Source organism: Pseudoliparis swirei, chromosome 24 (genome assembly GCF_029220125.1).
Source record: "Pseudoliparis swirei isolate HS2019 ecotype Mariana Trench chromosome 24, NWPU_hadal_v1, whole genome shotgun sequence".
Classification (NCBI taxonomy): Eukaryota; Metazoa; Chordata; class Actinopteri; order Perciformes; family Liparidae; genus Pseudoliparis; species Pseudoliparis swirei.
This window is the reverse complement of record NC_079411.1, coordinates 15885099-15898924: the sequence shown is the minus strand read 5'-3', so window position 1 is coordinate 15898924 and position 13826 is coordinate 15885099. Positions and strand designations below refer to the sequence as shown.

Below are 13826 nucleotides of genomic sequence, written 5' to 3'. Positions count from 1 at the left end.
GAATATGTTTTCTATCACGAACAAGTGGATCGCTTAATGCGCCATTCGGGTCAGAGGGCCATACTTGTCCTACTGCACATTTAGACAGTATTAAACACACAGTACACTTACAGTCTCATTAATAGCAGGCCCCTGCGGTTCAGGATTTGATAATAGTTGCTTGAAAAGTTTCTAATTGTAGTCCTCGAGAGGTAAGTATTCAAGTACTGAGCTAAAGTAAAACTTTGAGGTTTACTTTGGCTATTGTACTTTCCATTTTCTGCTACAGTTGTACACTATAATAATAATGCTTTTCAGCTCACTGCATTTATTTAATAACCTCAGTCCCTTATTACTAATATATAATCAACTAATAAATGATGGTGATGTACGCTAATGCACAAGCTACCCGGCAATAGGCAAACTATAATTCAAATGGACTCTACCTTTACCAGCTTCAACATAAATTAATTATCGCCTGGCTTGCACATATATGCATCGGTTATATCATAGCAATAGGCCGAGACATATTACTTTTTTTCTGAATTGGGCCATTCTGCAAAATGTTGCAGCTTACTTTAACTTTTGCTGCTTTAAGAAGTGAAAATACTTTCGTACTTTAGCGTCAAGTAACATGTTGAATACGGGACTTTGAAGTTGTATCAGAGACGACATTCACTGCGGAATGACACGTTTGAGATCGGAGCAGCAGCCTCCTGCCTGCACCGCGGCTGGTCTCCCAAACTACAAGGAAACGTGCACCGCGTTTGAACACACATACACACACACACACACACACACACACACGCACATGCACGCACACACACGAGGTGGACCACCCCGCCCCGGTCCCGCCTTGGGTACCGCCCCGCCTCGCGGGCCCGACCCCATGGAGAACAGACAGCCAGACCGGATCATGTGACGGCGAGAGATTCTAAACGACAAAAACCGAAGAGACACACAAGCAGAGAGACTCACGGCGCGCGCGCGAGAGAGAGAGAGAGAAAGACAGAGACAGGGAGTTTCGTAACTCCGGGAAGTTTTGTGCAGCGATCGATCAAGTGGACTCGTCTTGTTTGGTTCTTCTCCCTCTGAGGCTGATGTCAGTGACACCGATCGTCGCCTGCGTCACGTTTTCACCGGAGTGTCCTTTTGTGTGAGTTTCTCTCACCGAGACGTCCGTCACGCGAGGAACTATCGTCGCTCCTGGAAATAGACCCTCTCGAGCTGTAAGTTTGACACCGCGATCCTCCTTCACCGTGACCCCGGCGACCTGCTCCCATTCCGAGTCGGAAGTGTGGTGACTTTGGTGTGTGTGTGTGTGTGTGTGTGTGTGTGCGTGTTTGTTGTTTTAATGCAGATATGTATTATGTTTTAAAAAACGATCAAGTCCAGTCTACATTTTCTTTCTTCAGATAATCTTTTTTATTTTATTTCATATTTTAAAATTACATTAAAACAATAACATAATGCGTTGAACTGGCGGCGAAATGACGGTAACAGTGGCAACACTGAGACGGTTCTATTTATAGCCATCAGAGCCTTTTATAGAACCCGGTCCGGTTTAATTAACCATAGTGTCGGACTCCGGCTCGTGAGGGAGAAGCTCCTCCGGGATGCGGCTGCAGTCGAGCGGCTCCTCAGTCTCGTGAATGTGTGTGTTGGTTTTAAATGGTTTAGAGATTTAGTACAAACAGAGCGATCGGCTTCTTTGAGAGATGACCTTTTTAGTTTCAGAAATATCAAATGGACACTGACCAGTCGGGTCCGGAGAAACCAAGGTGACGTGCATGTGTGCTCGTGTCCTTCAACTCCTAACGATGTTCATTTCCCCGTATATAGTAGACTAAGAGACGCGACCCCTTGTCCCTTTGAGGAGCTGCATGGGGGCGTTTTGCCTTTAGTCTGTTTCTTCTCTGGAAGAGTCAGCTGACAGGATTCATCCTCCAAACTGCTGCTGCTTGTTTCTGTCACCGTCCGAATCGATTGGTTATTTCAGCCGGATCATTAAGACATGCCGTCAGTTTAGAGCTGGATCTGATGCTCCGAGCAGTGTGTGTGTTGGTAAGAGATGACCGTTAGTGTCACACACACACACACACACACACACACACACACACACACACACACGCACGCACACACGTAGTGACAGGTGTGTGTGTTTAACCAGTCAGTCGTACCTAAGCTCCTTTGTCTTACCTCTGTTTTCACTGCATCTTTTATAATACATATCTGTGTGTGTGTGTGTGTGTGTGTGTGTGTTTCTCCGTCTCTGTCTCTCCCTGTTTCCTGTGCTTTGTTTCAAGGCTGAGGCTTGCGTCACACATTCCACTTGGCATATGAAGCCCTTATCCTGTTTAGAGCAGAGAGAGAGAAAGAGAGAGAGAGAGATGTGGGGGGTTGAATGAGGGCGACCTCTCGCTCTCTCTCTCTTCCTCTCTCTCTTTGTCTTACTTTACACTTTTTCAACCTCTCTGTAAAAGTTAAAAAGGGGATGACCTTACTTTTTTAAAATGTCTTATTTATTTGTTTCCTCATTATAACCCCCCCCCCCCCACCCCCGACTGAATCAACACGCTGATGTTATCTGGTGGAAAAAAATGCACGCGCAAACACACACGTACACGCGCACGCGCTGCTCAAAGGGCATGTCCGAGGGCACATTCGGCTTAAACATTAAACTCCTGGATGCCGAGGAGTCGGTGGTTCGGGGAGTGAGCGCACCGGTCCACAGACAGCCGTACACGTAACAAAGCTGTAACTCATTACACAACCACGCGCACGTGTGTGTGCGTGCGCGCGCGCTTTGGAACCGCTGGATTGAGCCACTGTCGCTGTGTAACTCTGCCTTCCCAACCCCCCCCCCCCCCATGTTTGAGGTTCATTGAAGTTTTGTCATATTTTGGTTGAAACCCACTTCGTTTTCTCCCGTTCCCCTCTCTGTTCTTTCCACTTCCATTTTGACATAGTTTGGTCAGAGCGGCTGTTTTCTTTGCTCTTTCTCTCCTTCCATAACCCCCCCCCCCCCCCTCTCTCTCTTTTCTCTCCCTTCATTCTTCGGGTAGGGAGGTGCAATGTGTGTGTGTGTGTGTGTGTGTGTGTGTCAAGACAGGAAACCGCAGGCCCCCAGCAGCCCCCCCCCCCCTCTATGGCCCTCTTGGCTTCACTCTCCTCCTTGGCTTCTTTACACCCCCGACCCATCACGCAGTGTGGAAATAATAACAGTCAGACTAAACTCTGAGGGCTTCCGCTCCCCCCCCCCCCCCCCCCCCACGTCCTCTCTATGTCCTCAGTTGTCTGGAGAGCCTCAACAACGTTGCTCTCTTTGACAAGTAGGCTCGAGGTGTCAGTGTCAACTCCGGTGTGACTTTTTTGTTTGCGTGTGTGTGGTTTCCTTCAAGCAATGATGGATCCTGCCCCCCCCCCCCCCCTGCCCTGCATACCCCCCCTCTGGCTTCCCTCGAGGCCTGCAGCCCTGCAGCCCCGCAGTCTGCTAGAGAGGAGCTGAGAGGGGCTTGGGTATGTGCGAGAGGGGGTGGTGGAGCGGGCTGGCGGCTCAGATGAGGGAATAGGAAGCCAGAATAAGAGGATAGGGGGCTTCAGCGGGGGCCCTTAAAGTGAGAGGAGTCGGAGCATGTGAGGCGTTATCAGGGGAGTCAGGAGGAGGAAGTGAGGTAAGGGGAGCAGGGAGGTACATTGAGGGGGAGGGGGGAGGTCTAAGGTGAGCTCAGAAAAAGGAAAAGTTAAACGCGGGAAGAATAAGCTCATCACCTCTGATGACTCATGCGCTATAATTGGGAAGCTCGGTTACAAGACCAGCCGAGCGCGTTTCCCCGAGTCGAGCGCGCGCGAAGTTCCGCGCCGCGAGCGCTGGAGAGCGGCCAACTGCTGTGTGAGTCAGGTGACGTGTGATCAGAGTGACAGTCGCAGTGTAGCACAAAACGGGGCCAACGTGAGGTGAAAGGGACGGGGGTAGAGGAGCTGGTATAGACACAGAGGAGCAGGGAACCGAGGGCTGCGCGCGCGCGTGTGTCTAGTGCCGCGTGTTTGTGGACAAAGCCGTTGTCTGGAGGTTTCTGGTCTCTCTGGTGATCTCATCATCTTCCAGCCTGTTGCCATTAGGTGTGTGTGCCACAGCGATGTGTGTCTGCGTTTGCTAGAGCGGGTGTGTGTGTGTGTGCGTGTGCGTGCGTGTCTGCAATAATTTAGTCCTTTAGTGATTTAGTGTGTGTATTCTGTCGAGCTTGCAGAAACTTGGTGTGCGGCTGCTGTGAGTGTGTGTGTGTGTGTGTGTGTGTGTGTGTGTGTGTGTGTGTGTGCGTGTGTGTGTGTGTGCGGTTGAGTCGGTAGCCAGGGACTCCAAGCCACAATATTTTCCCCCCTCAGTCGTGTTGTTTTATATCATTCATAGAGAGGGAGAAAGGGGGTGGGGGGGAGTGGGGGGAATGCATTAGTGAAGAAGAAGAAGAAGAAGAAGAAGAAGTAGTGCAGGAAGATCTGCAGGGGCCAGCCCAAGGGTGGAGAAAGAGAGAGGGGTGTAGGAAGTGTTTGCTGAGTGGGTTGGGGTTGAGGACACAGTAGCTCCACTGACCTGAGAAGGACAATATTTGCAGACCACACTTGACATGCACAAACACCCACACACACACAGCCACACACGCACACATACACACACAAAGGGATGAAATAGCCCCTGACGACACTGGGTGTAGGGTACTTATTTACCAAAGAAAGGTATACACAGGGCGTGTCCTCCGAGAGAAGCTGTTTGGTTTCCATCTCGCTGAAAGGGGGTCGTTGTCCTTCTGTCGGGTCTGTTTGACCCGCTACAGAACTCAGTCCGTCGAAGGGTCAACGCAACCACGGCCACAACTGCAGATCACACTCTTTTCCAACATCAAGTAGTCACTCGGTCGATGTCCAAAATGAGTTGTGAAAAATGGCCGTTCTCCAATTTCCCGTCACATCTTCAAACGGTCTTGTTTTGGCCAATCGGCATTGCGAAACCCAAAAACATCAGTTTAGGCGAAGGTGAATAAAAGCATCCTCACGACTCACTAACCGTAGAGAGAGAATGTTCAGGGTTTTTGCCTGGAAAGTGACGTCAGCTATCTGTCAACTACTTGTAGCCGATTTAACTAATGGATGAATTTGTGGCGGCGATACGCTCAAGACTGATTTTGACAGCTGCAGAATCCCCCCCCCCCCCCGTCAGCCCTCTCGGCCTCGTGGTTCTGTGCGCCGCTACAGTTCTCTTCCTGCGATTGTCCGATCTCTCTCTGTCCCATTGTATTGGCCAAGTTGCCGTGCACCCCGAGGGAAAGTTCTTTGTGCTTTTACACCAGGACGGTTTCCGTTTCTCACCATCCCGCTGTCACATGTTGACCCGCTTAATTTCCCTGTGTGGCACCCCCTTACCACCTGGAATACACCTCCAAAACAACAGCAATTACTGTACATGGTGCTCCTCCACAAGTCACTCACTAGTTGCTCAAATCTAAGTTGGCGAAGGCCAACGTGCCAAACTCGAGGCTTCAAAGCGGGATCTCAAACCAACGGTGACGCCACGACGACTCCGCCCAGATACAGTCCACTCACGATTGTTTCTGATCCAGAACACCATGTTCGCCCTCGGCCGCCATGCACATTTATTATTTTTGGTGCGCATTTATTATTTTTTGTGCTTTCTTTGTCTCCTTGTTTGCAGATGTGCACAGTTGTGAGTCAGAGATATTTGCAGTACTCTTTCAATACGACAGTACTTTCAATACTTTTAGCCGTTTCAGCTGAGGGGAAACAGTGAGACGCAAACAGGAGAGCCCGAGGAGTGGGGGCCTCCTCGAGGGCCACCAAACGCATCTTGCACGTATTGTCAGTCGGGACAATACCTGTACGGCATGCTACAACCTGCAGCTTGACCTCTCGTTGAACTACAGCACAATACGAAACCCAGATTTAACACACACACACACACACACACACAAACACACACACACACGCCCCACATGACTCTCTTTGTTTCTTCGGAGCCAGGCGGAGGGTACGGCTTCAGTCGTCATGTTCACACCCTTCCTGACACAGCGAGTGAACATCCTGCCCTCCTATTGGTCTGCTGCTCATCTGGACTGTGTGTGTGTGTGTGTGTGTGTGTGTAAGGGTCTGATGGCGTATGTTCTTGCCCATTTGTTAATAATTAAAGGCCAACTTGTCAGACTGTGGACTTTAATCAGGGCACACACACACACACACACACACACACACACACACACACACACACACTGCCCCGCTCATAAACACACTCGTCCGGGTACAAACACAGAGTCATCGCAGCTGCACCTGGCCGTCACAGGCCAAGGTAACCGAAACCACCTTTGAAACCACCTCACACGCTTTTGATCCAAACACTCAACAGACCTTAATGGGTGACATGTGTGTGTGTGTGTGTGTGCATGTGGTACTCTCACTATCATCTTTTTGACACTGTGCAGCTTTTAGACACACCACACACACACACACTGGAGGAGTCTCGTAAAAACGTCCCCGTCATAAAGTTTTCTGTGCTGTCAGGCGGACGAGTGAGCAGGAAGAGCTTTCAGGTCTTGGATGCTGAAAGTGGAGGGGAGGAACAAAGTCTTGGGGAGGGAGAGAGAGAGAGAGAGAGAGGGAGAGAAAGAGATGTTTGGCTATTGTCTGACGTGATTTACTGACAGTTCTCACTCACTCGCGTGGAAACACACATTTCAAACACCTAGACTAAACTTCTAAACCTTGTCTGGCGCTTCCCTCCAACTTTACGTGATTTACTTTTCATCCCTTTTCAAAGGCACTGTGTATGTGTGTGTGTATGTATGTGTGTGTATGTGTGTGTGTTGTGTGTGCGTGTGTGGGTGGGTGTATTTATGTGTGGGTGAGTGTATCTATTTCACTTTGCAGTTGTGCTGTTTATTTCATTATCTTCAGCCTTTAGAGAAGGAGGGAGCGTTACGAGTTATTGACTGTGCAGTGAAATATGGAAACCAGGACACTGGTGGAATGTAAGAAGTACATTTACTCATGTACTGTACTTGAATACAATTCTGTGTTTATATTTAAGACCACTTTATACTTCTTTCAGGAGGATGCATATGAACTCTTTACTGCACTGCATTTATCAGCTGAAGTTCCTTTTCAAATGAATATTCCACATTTCAAAAATAAAAAAAGATAAGATTATACGAAATGACCCAAGATGAAACCAGTGCTTCCAAAGCTTTTTTTGGCTTTCGACCCCTCACACGAGAACCAAAAAGCAGAGTCTCGTTGAGGCCCCCTTGTCACGTTTCACATGTCCATGAGTTCCCTCTAAACGTCCCACATGGTTTCGTTCAGGCAAAACAACAGTTTTGAGGCCCAAAGAGGTCGAACATGGCCAACGAGTCAGAAAACAAAGGCAAAGGTCAGAGAGAAGCCGAAAGAAAATGAATCGCAGTCTATGAGGCACAAGCATGTTCTCTCGCTCACTCCTCTGACCCCATTAATCATCTCACGACCCCATGACATTCATTTTGTGACCCTTCAGAGGGGCCCGACCCCGAGGTTGGGAATCACCAGACATTTAGACTTTCTGCTCGTACTTTTCTCCTTGTACTGAATATATTTGTTCTTTACTTGCTGGTTCTAGGTCAGTACTGGTTTTCACACCAAACAGAAATGTGAAGGACACTTGAGCGTGTTAATGCATCATTGTGTGTTCAATGTGTGCACTAATGGCTGCATGTGTGTGTGTGATTTGATCTTGTAGGAGCCTGGCCTGGGCAGCCATGCTGATGTATGACTACCCTCTGAAGACAGACATGGAGACGGTAAGGGCATGTGTGTGTGTGTGTGTGTGTGTGTTTGTTTGTTTGTGTGTGCTCCCATCATGCCCAGACATGTCTTTTTGATGCCGTACAGTATAACTCTGACGAACACACACTCCTGCTGCGTGTCTAGACAGACTGGTTCCCACATTCCAGTTCTTCCTGGACAAACATGCTGTGAACTGAACATTTGCATACAATGAGGACCAACACTGCCAGGCTGCAGGCTAATGAGCACATGCACACACACACACACACACACACACACAGACACACACACACTGCACTCTGAGACATAACAGTGATCTGCAAACAGAGCTGGCTTTAGACTTTCTGGCTGGTTGTAGTTTGTTTGTGCGGTAAAAACATGATTTCCGTGTTCTTCAGTGCAGAACGGATATTTCAAACTGCTCTTTTGTTCCCTTCACCGCTTCCTTCTTCTGCATCCTCTCTCTCTCTCTCTCTCTCTCTCTCTCTCACAGTCATTCTACTCTTCGTTAGTGAAAACCACGGAGCAGTACGGAGTGATCTTCTCCCACCCCACCCACATCTACCATCCGGTGCACATGCCCGCCTTCGCCCAGCCCCACATGCCCAGCAACCCCACGCACGCCCAGCTGGAGCCCGTGGACCTGTCGGTCAGCAAGCGCTCCTCCTCCTCCTCCTCCCCGCCCTGCTCCTCCGCCTCCTCCTCCCCGGCCTCCTCACGCAGCTCCCCGCCCTCCCCCTACAGCGCGGCAAGCCGCGCCTCCCCCCGCTGCTCCACCCCGCACGCCCAGCTGCGCTCCTCGCCCTCGCACGCTCTCCCGCCTCCCACGCCCTCACTCCCCTACCATAGTGCAATGGTGACCCCACTGATGAGCTCGGGGACTGGGGTCATCCATGGGTCGGGGGTCATGATGTCTCCGGTCATGGTGCCTCTGTCTGTCCTCTACCCCTCGCCTCTCCACCTGCACCAGTCGATATTGGTGAGCCCACCAGTCGCCAGTGACGACGACCATCATCGGAGCAGGGAGCACAAGACAGGTGAAGCCTCAGATATTATTTTATTCACACCGTTTGTTATTTCTATTCGTTTCAATTTTATTTCCGTTCCATACAAATGGTATAGTATGGTAAAAGAAACGAGTGCTGGCTTACCAGATAAATGGGGATGTGCTTTTCATTTCCTCTGTTTTTAGAATATCAGTTTCAGCAAATTCATGTTTCTCAGAGAAGCCGTGCTCAGTTTCCTGTGGTCAGATGGAGTTCACTGAGATTCACAGAGGTCACTATCTCTGGATCACGTCACTAGTGTCTGCAATGTCCTCCTGTCGAGGCATAACAGCGACACAAAACCTGCTCTCGGCGTCGCAAAAAAAGAACGAAAAAGTGAACCATCCTGCCCTGTGACCTTGCAGAGGTCATCTTAATTTGATGTATGAAATACTAACCATTTGAATTCACCCAGGTCACTGCGGCAACTCCCACGACCTGCACAAGCCAATCAAGACGGAGCCCCGCTCTGAGCTCGCTCACGACCTCCACGGCGGCCGCGAGATGAAATCGTCAATCAGGATCCAGCATGAGTACGGGTGAGTCGCTCGCCCACATGTCGAAAGCAGCAGCGGCAGCACCGCGTGTATCGCAAGTATCGCCGTCTGCTGCGGCACTCCCCCCTTTTAACCCTTACATGGAAGTGGTGATCTGAGGCCCAATCTGTTCCTGTTGCGAGTGTTTAAAAAAATTAAATAACTAATTCAGGGGCTGTCCCGCAACCGGCACTGGGTTTCGTTTGAGAGCCCCAAAAGTATGATTCACTCCAGCGAGTATCTATGAGAATATGACCAAGCGTTCAGCGAGATGGGGTATATTATTATTATTATTATTTATTTTTTGCAAGTACGGAAATTGTATTTGTGCTGGGTCGAGTTCGCCCTTATTCTCACATCGTCTCGGCGTGACAGAATGTCAGGATTCATTTCCAACTGGCTTCTTCGTCTCCAGTCCGATCGCTGTCCCGTCCTCTCTCTGCCGTCCTCTCTCTCTTTCCGGACGGCGCGGACTGAGACGCACGCCATCTTACCCGGCTGCCACGCCCTCTCACCCGGCTGCCCCGCCCTCTCACCCGGCTGCCCCGCCCTCTCACCCGGCTGCCACGCCCTTTCACTGCTGCTTATCTTTCCCGTTAGCCGCTCAGGCCACGTCCACACCGCCACATTTTGGTTATAAAGCGCGTATCTTTTGCCACGTTCACACTGAGCGTCCGCAGTTTTAGAGCATCGAAAACCGAGAAGTTTTGGAAAGTGGTGGTGTTTGCTACTTCATTGGGTCTCGGTTCATCGCGCCCCGATCACGTGACTCTGAGCGACGGTTCGACCTCATCGTCGGTCCGAGCGAAGAAATCTCTTGTCCCTCTTTCCGTCCATTGCCGTTCTGCGTCCGCAATGTTTTCTGCAACTAAACCGACTGCAGTGTGTCAAACATCTGCTTCCTGTTGACACCTTCACACGCATGCCCAGTGTACGTGAATGGTCATGTGATGTGCGTGTTCAAAGGTTGCTGTGTGGCAATAAATCGTTTTAGTGTGGATGTAGCCTCAGTTTACATCAGCCATATGTGATCTCGTCTCCTTTCTTCCTCCCCTCCTTCCTCTCTTTGCACTCCCTGTATTTTTTTTCACGGCGCTCATTGTCCGCCATCTCCCACTCCTTCTTCCCTTCCCGTTCCTCCTCTCCTTCCTGTTGCTCCTCTCCTTCCCGTTTCCTCCTCCCCCTCCTCCCCTTGTCATCTTTTGTGGTTCCTGTTTGTTCTCCTTTCTACAAAAAAACGGCTTTTTTTCCCTTCAAGAAATAATTGCGTGTCGGTTGTAGTGTGATAGCGGTGGAGCGCTGCCAGTCGGTTCTTGCTCTTGTGAGCGAGTCTCTACTGTAGTTTTCAGGGCGGGTTTCATCACAGGCCGCTGTTGCCCTCGATGACTGGGAAATTGGACCCTGAAGAGAAACAAAACGTGGGCGTGTCCTTATCTGTCATCGCCTCTCCTCTAAAGAGACAATGTACATATCTTATATGTATATGGAAAATAGGTCATCTTTGCCCAGTGTGTGTGATAATGATGGGTTTGCCAAAATGTGTGTGTGGGTGTGTGTGTGTCGCGGGGGATTTTCTGCACATTCCTTTATGCCAAACTGATCCGTGAGGGATTCATATTTCAACACTCGACACCTGCTCTCAACTGACACTTACACACTTAGACACACACTTACACACACACACACACACACTCTATAATGATAGTGCAGAAAGACGTCATTCTTGTTTTTGTTTTTTTACTGTAAACACTTGAAAATACGCTCTTCTACTTTTGTGTTGCAAAGTTGCATCTACTATTTCACAGTTTGTCAGACTTCTCCTGGAGCTCATCTCCCCCACACACACTTTCATCTGTGTCAAAATCCCAGCGAGTGGAACATTGAAGCGAGATCATGAGTTGACAGGACAATAGAGGAAGGGCGTGGTAGACGGGAAAAAGGCAGACAGTGGTTTTTCAACTTCCGGAATGGGAAGAGTTTCTTATTGCAACCAAATTAAACTGTAGATCAGAGGTCAACGCGTGACGCCCCCCTGGTCAACCTCTAACAGATCCCTCCCTCCTCCTTATGTGTCACTCTCAGGTGCAACAACCCGTCCGTCATCGTTCATTCGGGCGCCAAGCATCCCCCCCCGGCCGAGTCTCCGGACACGCTGAAAAAGCGCAGGATCCACCGCTGCGACTTCAACGGCTGCAACAAAGTGTACACCAAGAGCTCCCACCTCAAAGCACACCGCAGGACACACACCGGTAACATAAACATCCGCATCGTTATGCACAAACCCTTTTCCGCTCTTCACCCTTCACTCATGTATGAATCCTCTTCTCTCTACGCGCAGGCGAGAAACCCTACAAGTGCTTGTGGGAAGGCTGCACGTGGAAGTTCGCCCGTTCGGACGAGCTGACGAGGCACTTCCGGAAGCACACGGGGGTCAAGCCGTTCCAGTGCCCCGACTGCGAACGCAGCTTTTCCCGATCCGACCACCTGGCTCTGCACAAGAAGCGCCACCTCCTGGTGTGAGAGACCCTCCCGAGATCCGCGGGGGCGGCTTGAGAAGGAGACCCGGTGCTGAGTGTTTGACGTTGGACTGTACCACTTCGACTTGTGGGATGGGATTTGAAAAGAGTTGGCCTTACACGTTGGACTCCGGCGGGGAAACGTTCCTCCCGGTGCAGGTTTATACCCTTTCGCCTCATTGGCCCCCGAAAGTTAGCCGGCGTCAGTCTGTTTATCACGAAAACGCCACGCACCATCCTGCAGATAGATAATCAGCACGGGTTGACTTTATCATTACAAATTAAAAAATGGTCAGCTGGGGAAGGCCCAGACACTTAAAAAAAATAGAAAAAGAGACCACTGCATCTCAGCTGGCCTGAGAGGCAGCGCCCTCTGGTGGCCGCAGAACCAAACAGCACCAACACCCGCTCAGCCACACACAGCACGCTCAAGCTTCTTCATTACATCATCTCTCCTTATCTCTGCATGCAGTCAAGTAAAGATTGTGGACTTAAACACCCCCACACACACATACACACACACACACACACACACACACACAAACGTTATTTTCTAGCTGGGCCAATATAATGTGAAACTCCAGAATGTATCATAGCTCACCTACTTTGTATTGTGTCATACCTTCTCACCCTGTGACGTAACACAAACTCCACCTTCATGAATCCAAACACCACACACACCTCAACAGCCTCTGAAAGGTTAAATCATGAAGTGACTTTAAAAAATCCACAACAACAAAACAGGTAGCCATTGCTTTCTTTCTCTTTGTACATACGTGCACATGTTTAACGGCACACAGACACATGTCTGGTGTTTTTTTGTTTTAAATTTAAAGAAAAGTGGGACTCGTTCCTTGTCGGAGTGAAGTGTTTTTTTATGTTTTCATTCAGAAATGTGAACGTTGCTGCACCGGGGCATTATTGTGTGAGCGAGGAAAGGACAGCACTTGGTGGGTTGATGGGTAGAAGCAATGATGTGTCTTATATCAAGTTTATGTATCTATATATATGAACTATTGTGATACAATGGTAGCCTTCTTTTTTGTATTACACGTTTATATGGGAAAAATGCAAAGAGCAAAGCAGGGAAATTTGCTCTTTGGCTTTTCAGGAGCAGATGAGGTCCATTCCAGCCAGCCAGCCGGGATGTATGGAATAAAAGTATAATATTCATAAGGTCATAAGATATATTCTCCTACTACACCGTCACATTTTTAGAGCACAACTTTTACAGCACAACAAGAAAATAGGTTTTGCTTATCGAGTTTTTTGTATATATATATATATATATGTATATATGTATGTATGTATATATATATATTTATATATATATATATATATAAACATTCCCAAAGGCAAACATTTTCTCATCATATCTAATCTGTTTCTCTATTCACCTGCTGGTCAGTTTGATCGGAAACATTAAACTTAAAGTCTTGGTTTGTCATTTCCTAATCATGTAATATCATGTGTGATCCTACACACATGTATATCCCACACACACCAAATGTAGCGGCTATACTGATCTGCATTTTTGCCTGTTTTTTGTATTTCTGCAAATATAAGTTCTAATATATATGTATATATATATACATATATATTTTATAATTGATTATTAGACTGAAAGGGCAATTAAAGGTTTTTATTAAGCATGATTTTGATACTCTCATAATAATGGATATTATACATTTTCTATAATGTTCTGTAATAAACCCGATCTCTTTTTAATCTAAACATTGGCAATTCAAAGGGAACATGTTAAACTGTGAACATATAACTGTACAGGTCTATCTGAAATTTTTGCATATATTTTAAGAAAGAATATTCATACCACTTAATAAACTTATTGATAATATTTGCAGAATGGAGTGCTGTGTCTTAACTTCTGTATGGTCTTTGTACTGAAACTGTTGATGGAGGTG

The 13826-nt window shown here is 48.4% G+C and overlaps 1 protein-coding gene across 5 annotated transcripts; it reads left to right on the top strand.

Annotated features, from left to right (window-relative positions):
• Positions 1-891: 891 nt before the first annotated feature.
• Positions 892-13759, top strand: klf3 (Kruppel like factor 3 (basic)). Of its 5 annotated transcripts, none has more exons than XM_056409639.1 (6): positions 892-1208; positions 7760-7820; positions 8300-8843; positions 9268-9391; positions 11471-11637; positions 11727-13759. In XM_056409639.1, the coding sequence occupies exons 2-6, from the start codon at positions 7779-7781 to the stop codon at positions 11906-11908; spliced, it is 1059 nt and encodes a 352-aa protein (XP_056265614.1). In that variant the 5' UTR covers positions 892-1208; positions 7760-7778; the 3' UTR covers positions 11909-13759. The 5 variants fall into 5 exon arrangements, with proteins under 5 accessions (XP_056265614.1, XP_056265613.1, XP_056265615.1 ...); XM_056409638.1 differs by lacking the exon at positions 892-1208 and adding an exon at positions 1222-1760; XM_056409640.1 differs by lacking the exon at positions 892-1208 and adding an exon at positions 1779-2043.
• The last annotated feature ends 67 nt before the right edge of the window (positions 13760-13826 follow it).

Excerpts from the sequence above, each read along its gene's own strand:
- klf3 (XM_056409637.1), top strand. The coding sequence starts at position 6,838 with ATGTGTGTGTGTTGTGTGTGCGTGTGTGGGTGGGTGTATTTATGTGTG. Across the intron at positions 7,014-7,759 it reads AACCAGGACACTGGTGGAAT|GAGCCTGGCCTGGGCAGCCA; the intron begins GTAAGAAGTACA and ends TTGATCTTGTAG. Across the intron at positions 9,392-11,470 it reads AGGATCCAGCATGAGTACGG|GTGCAACAACCCGTCCGTCA; the intron begins GTGAGTCGCTCG and ends TGTCACTCTCAG.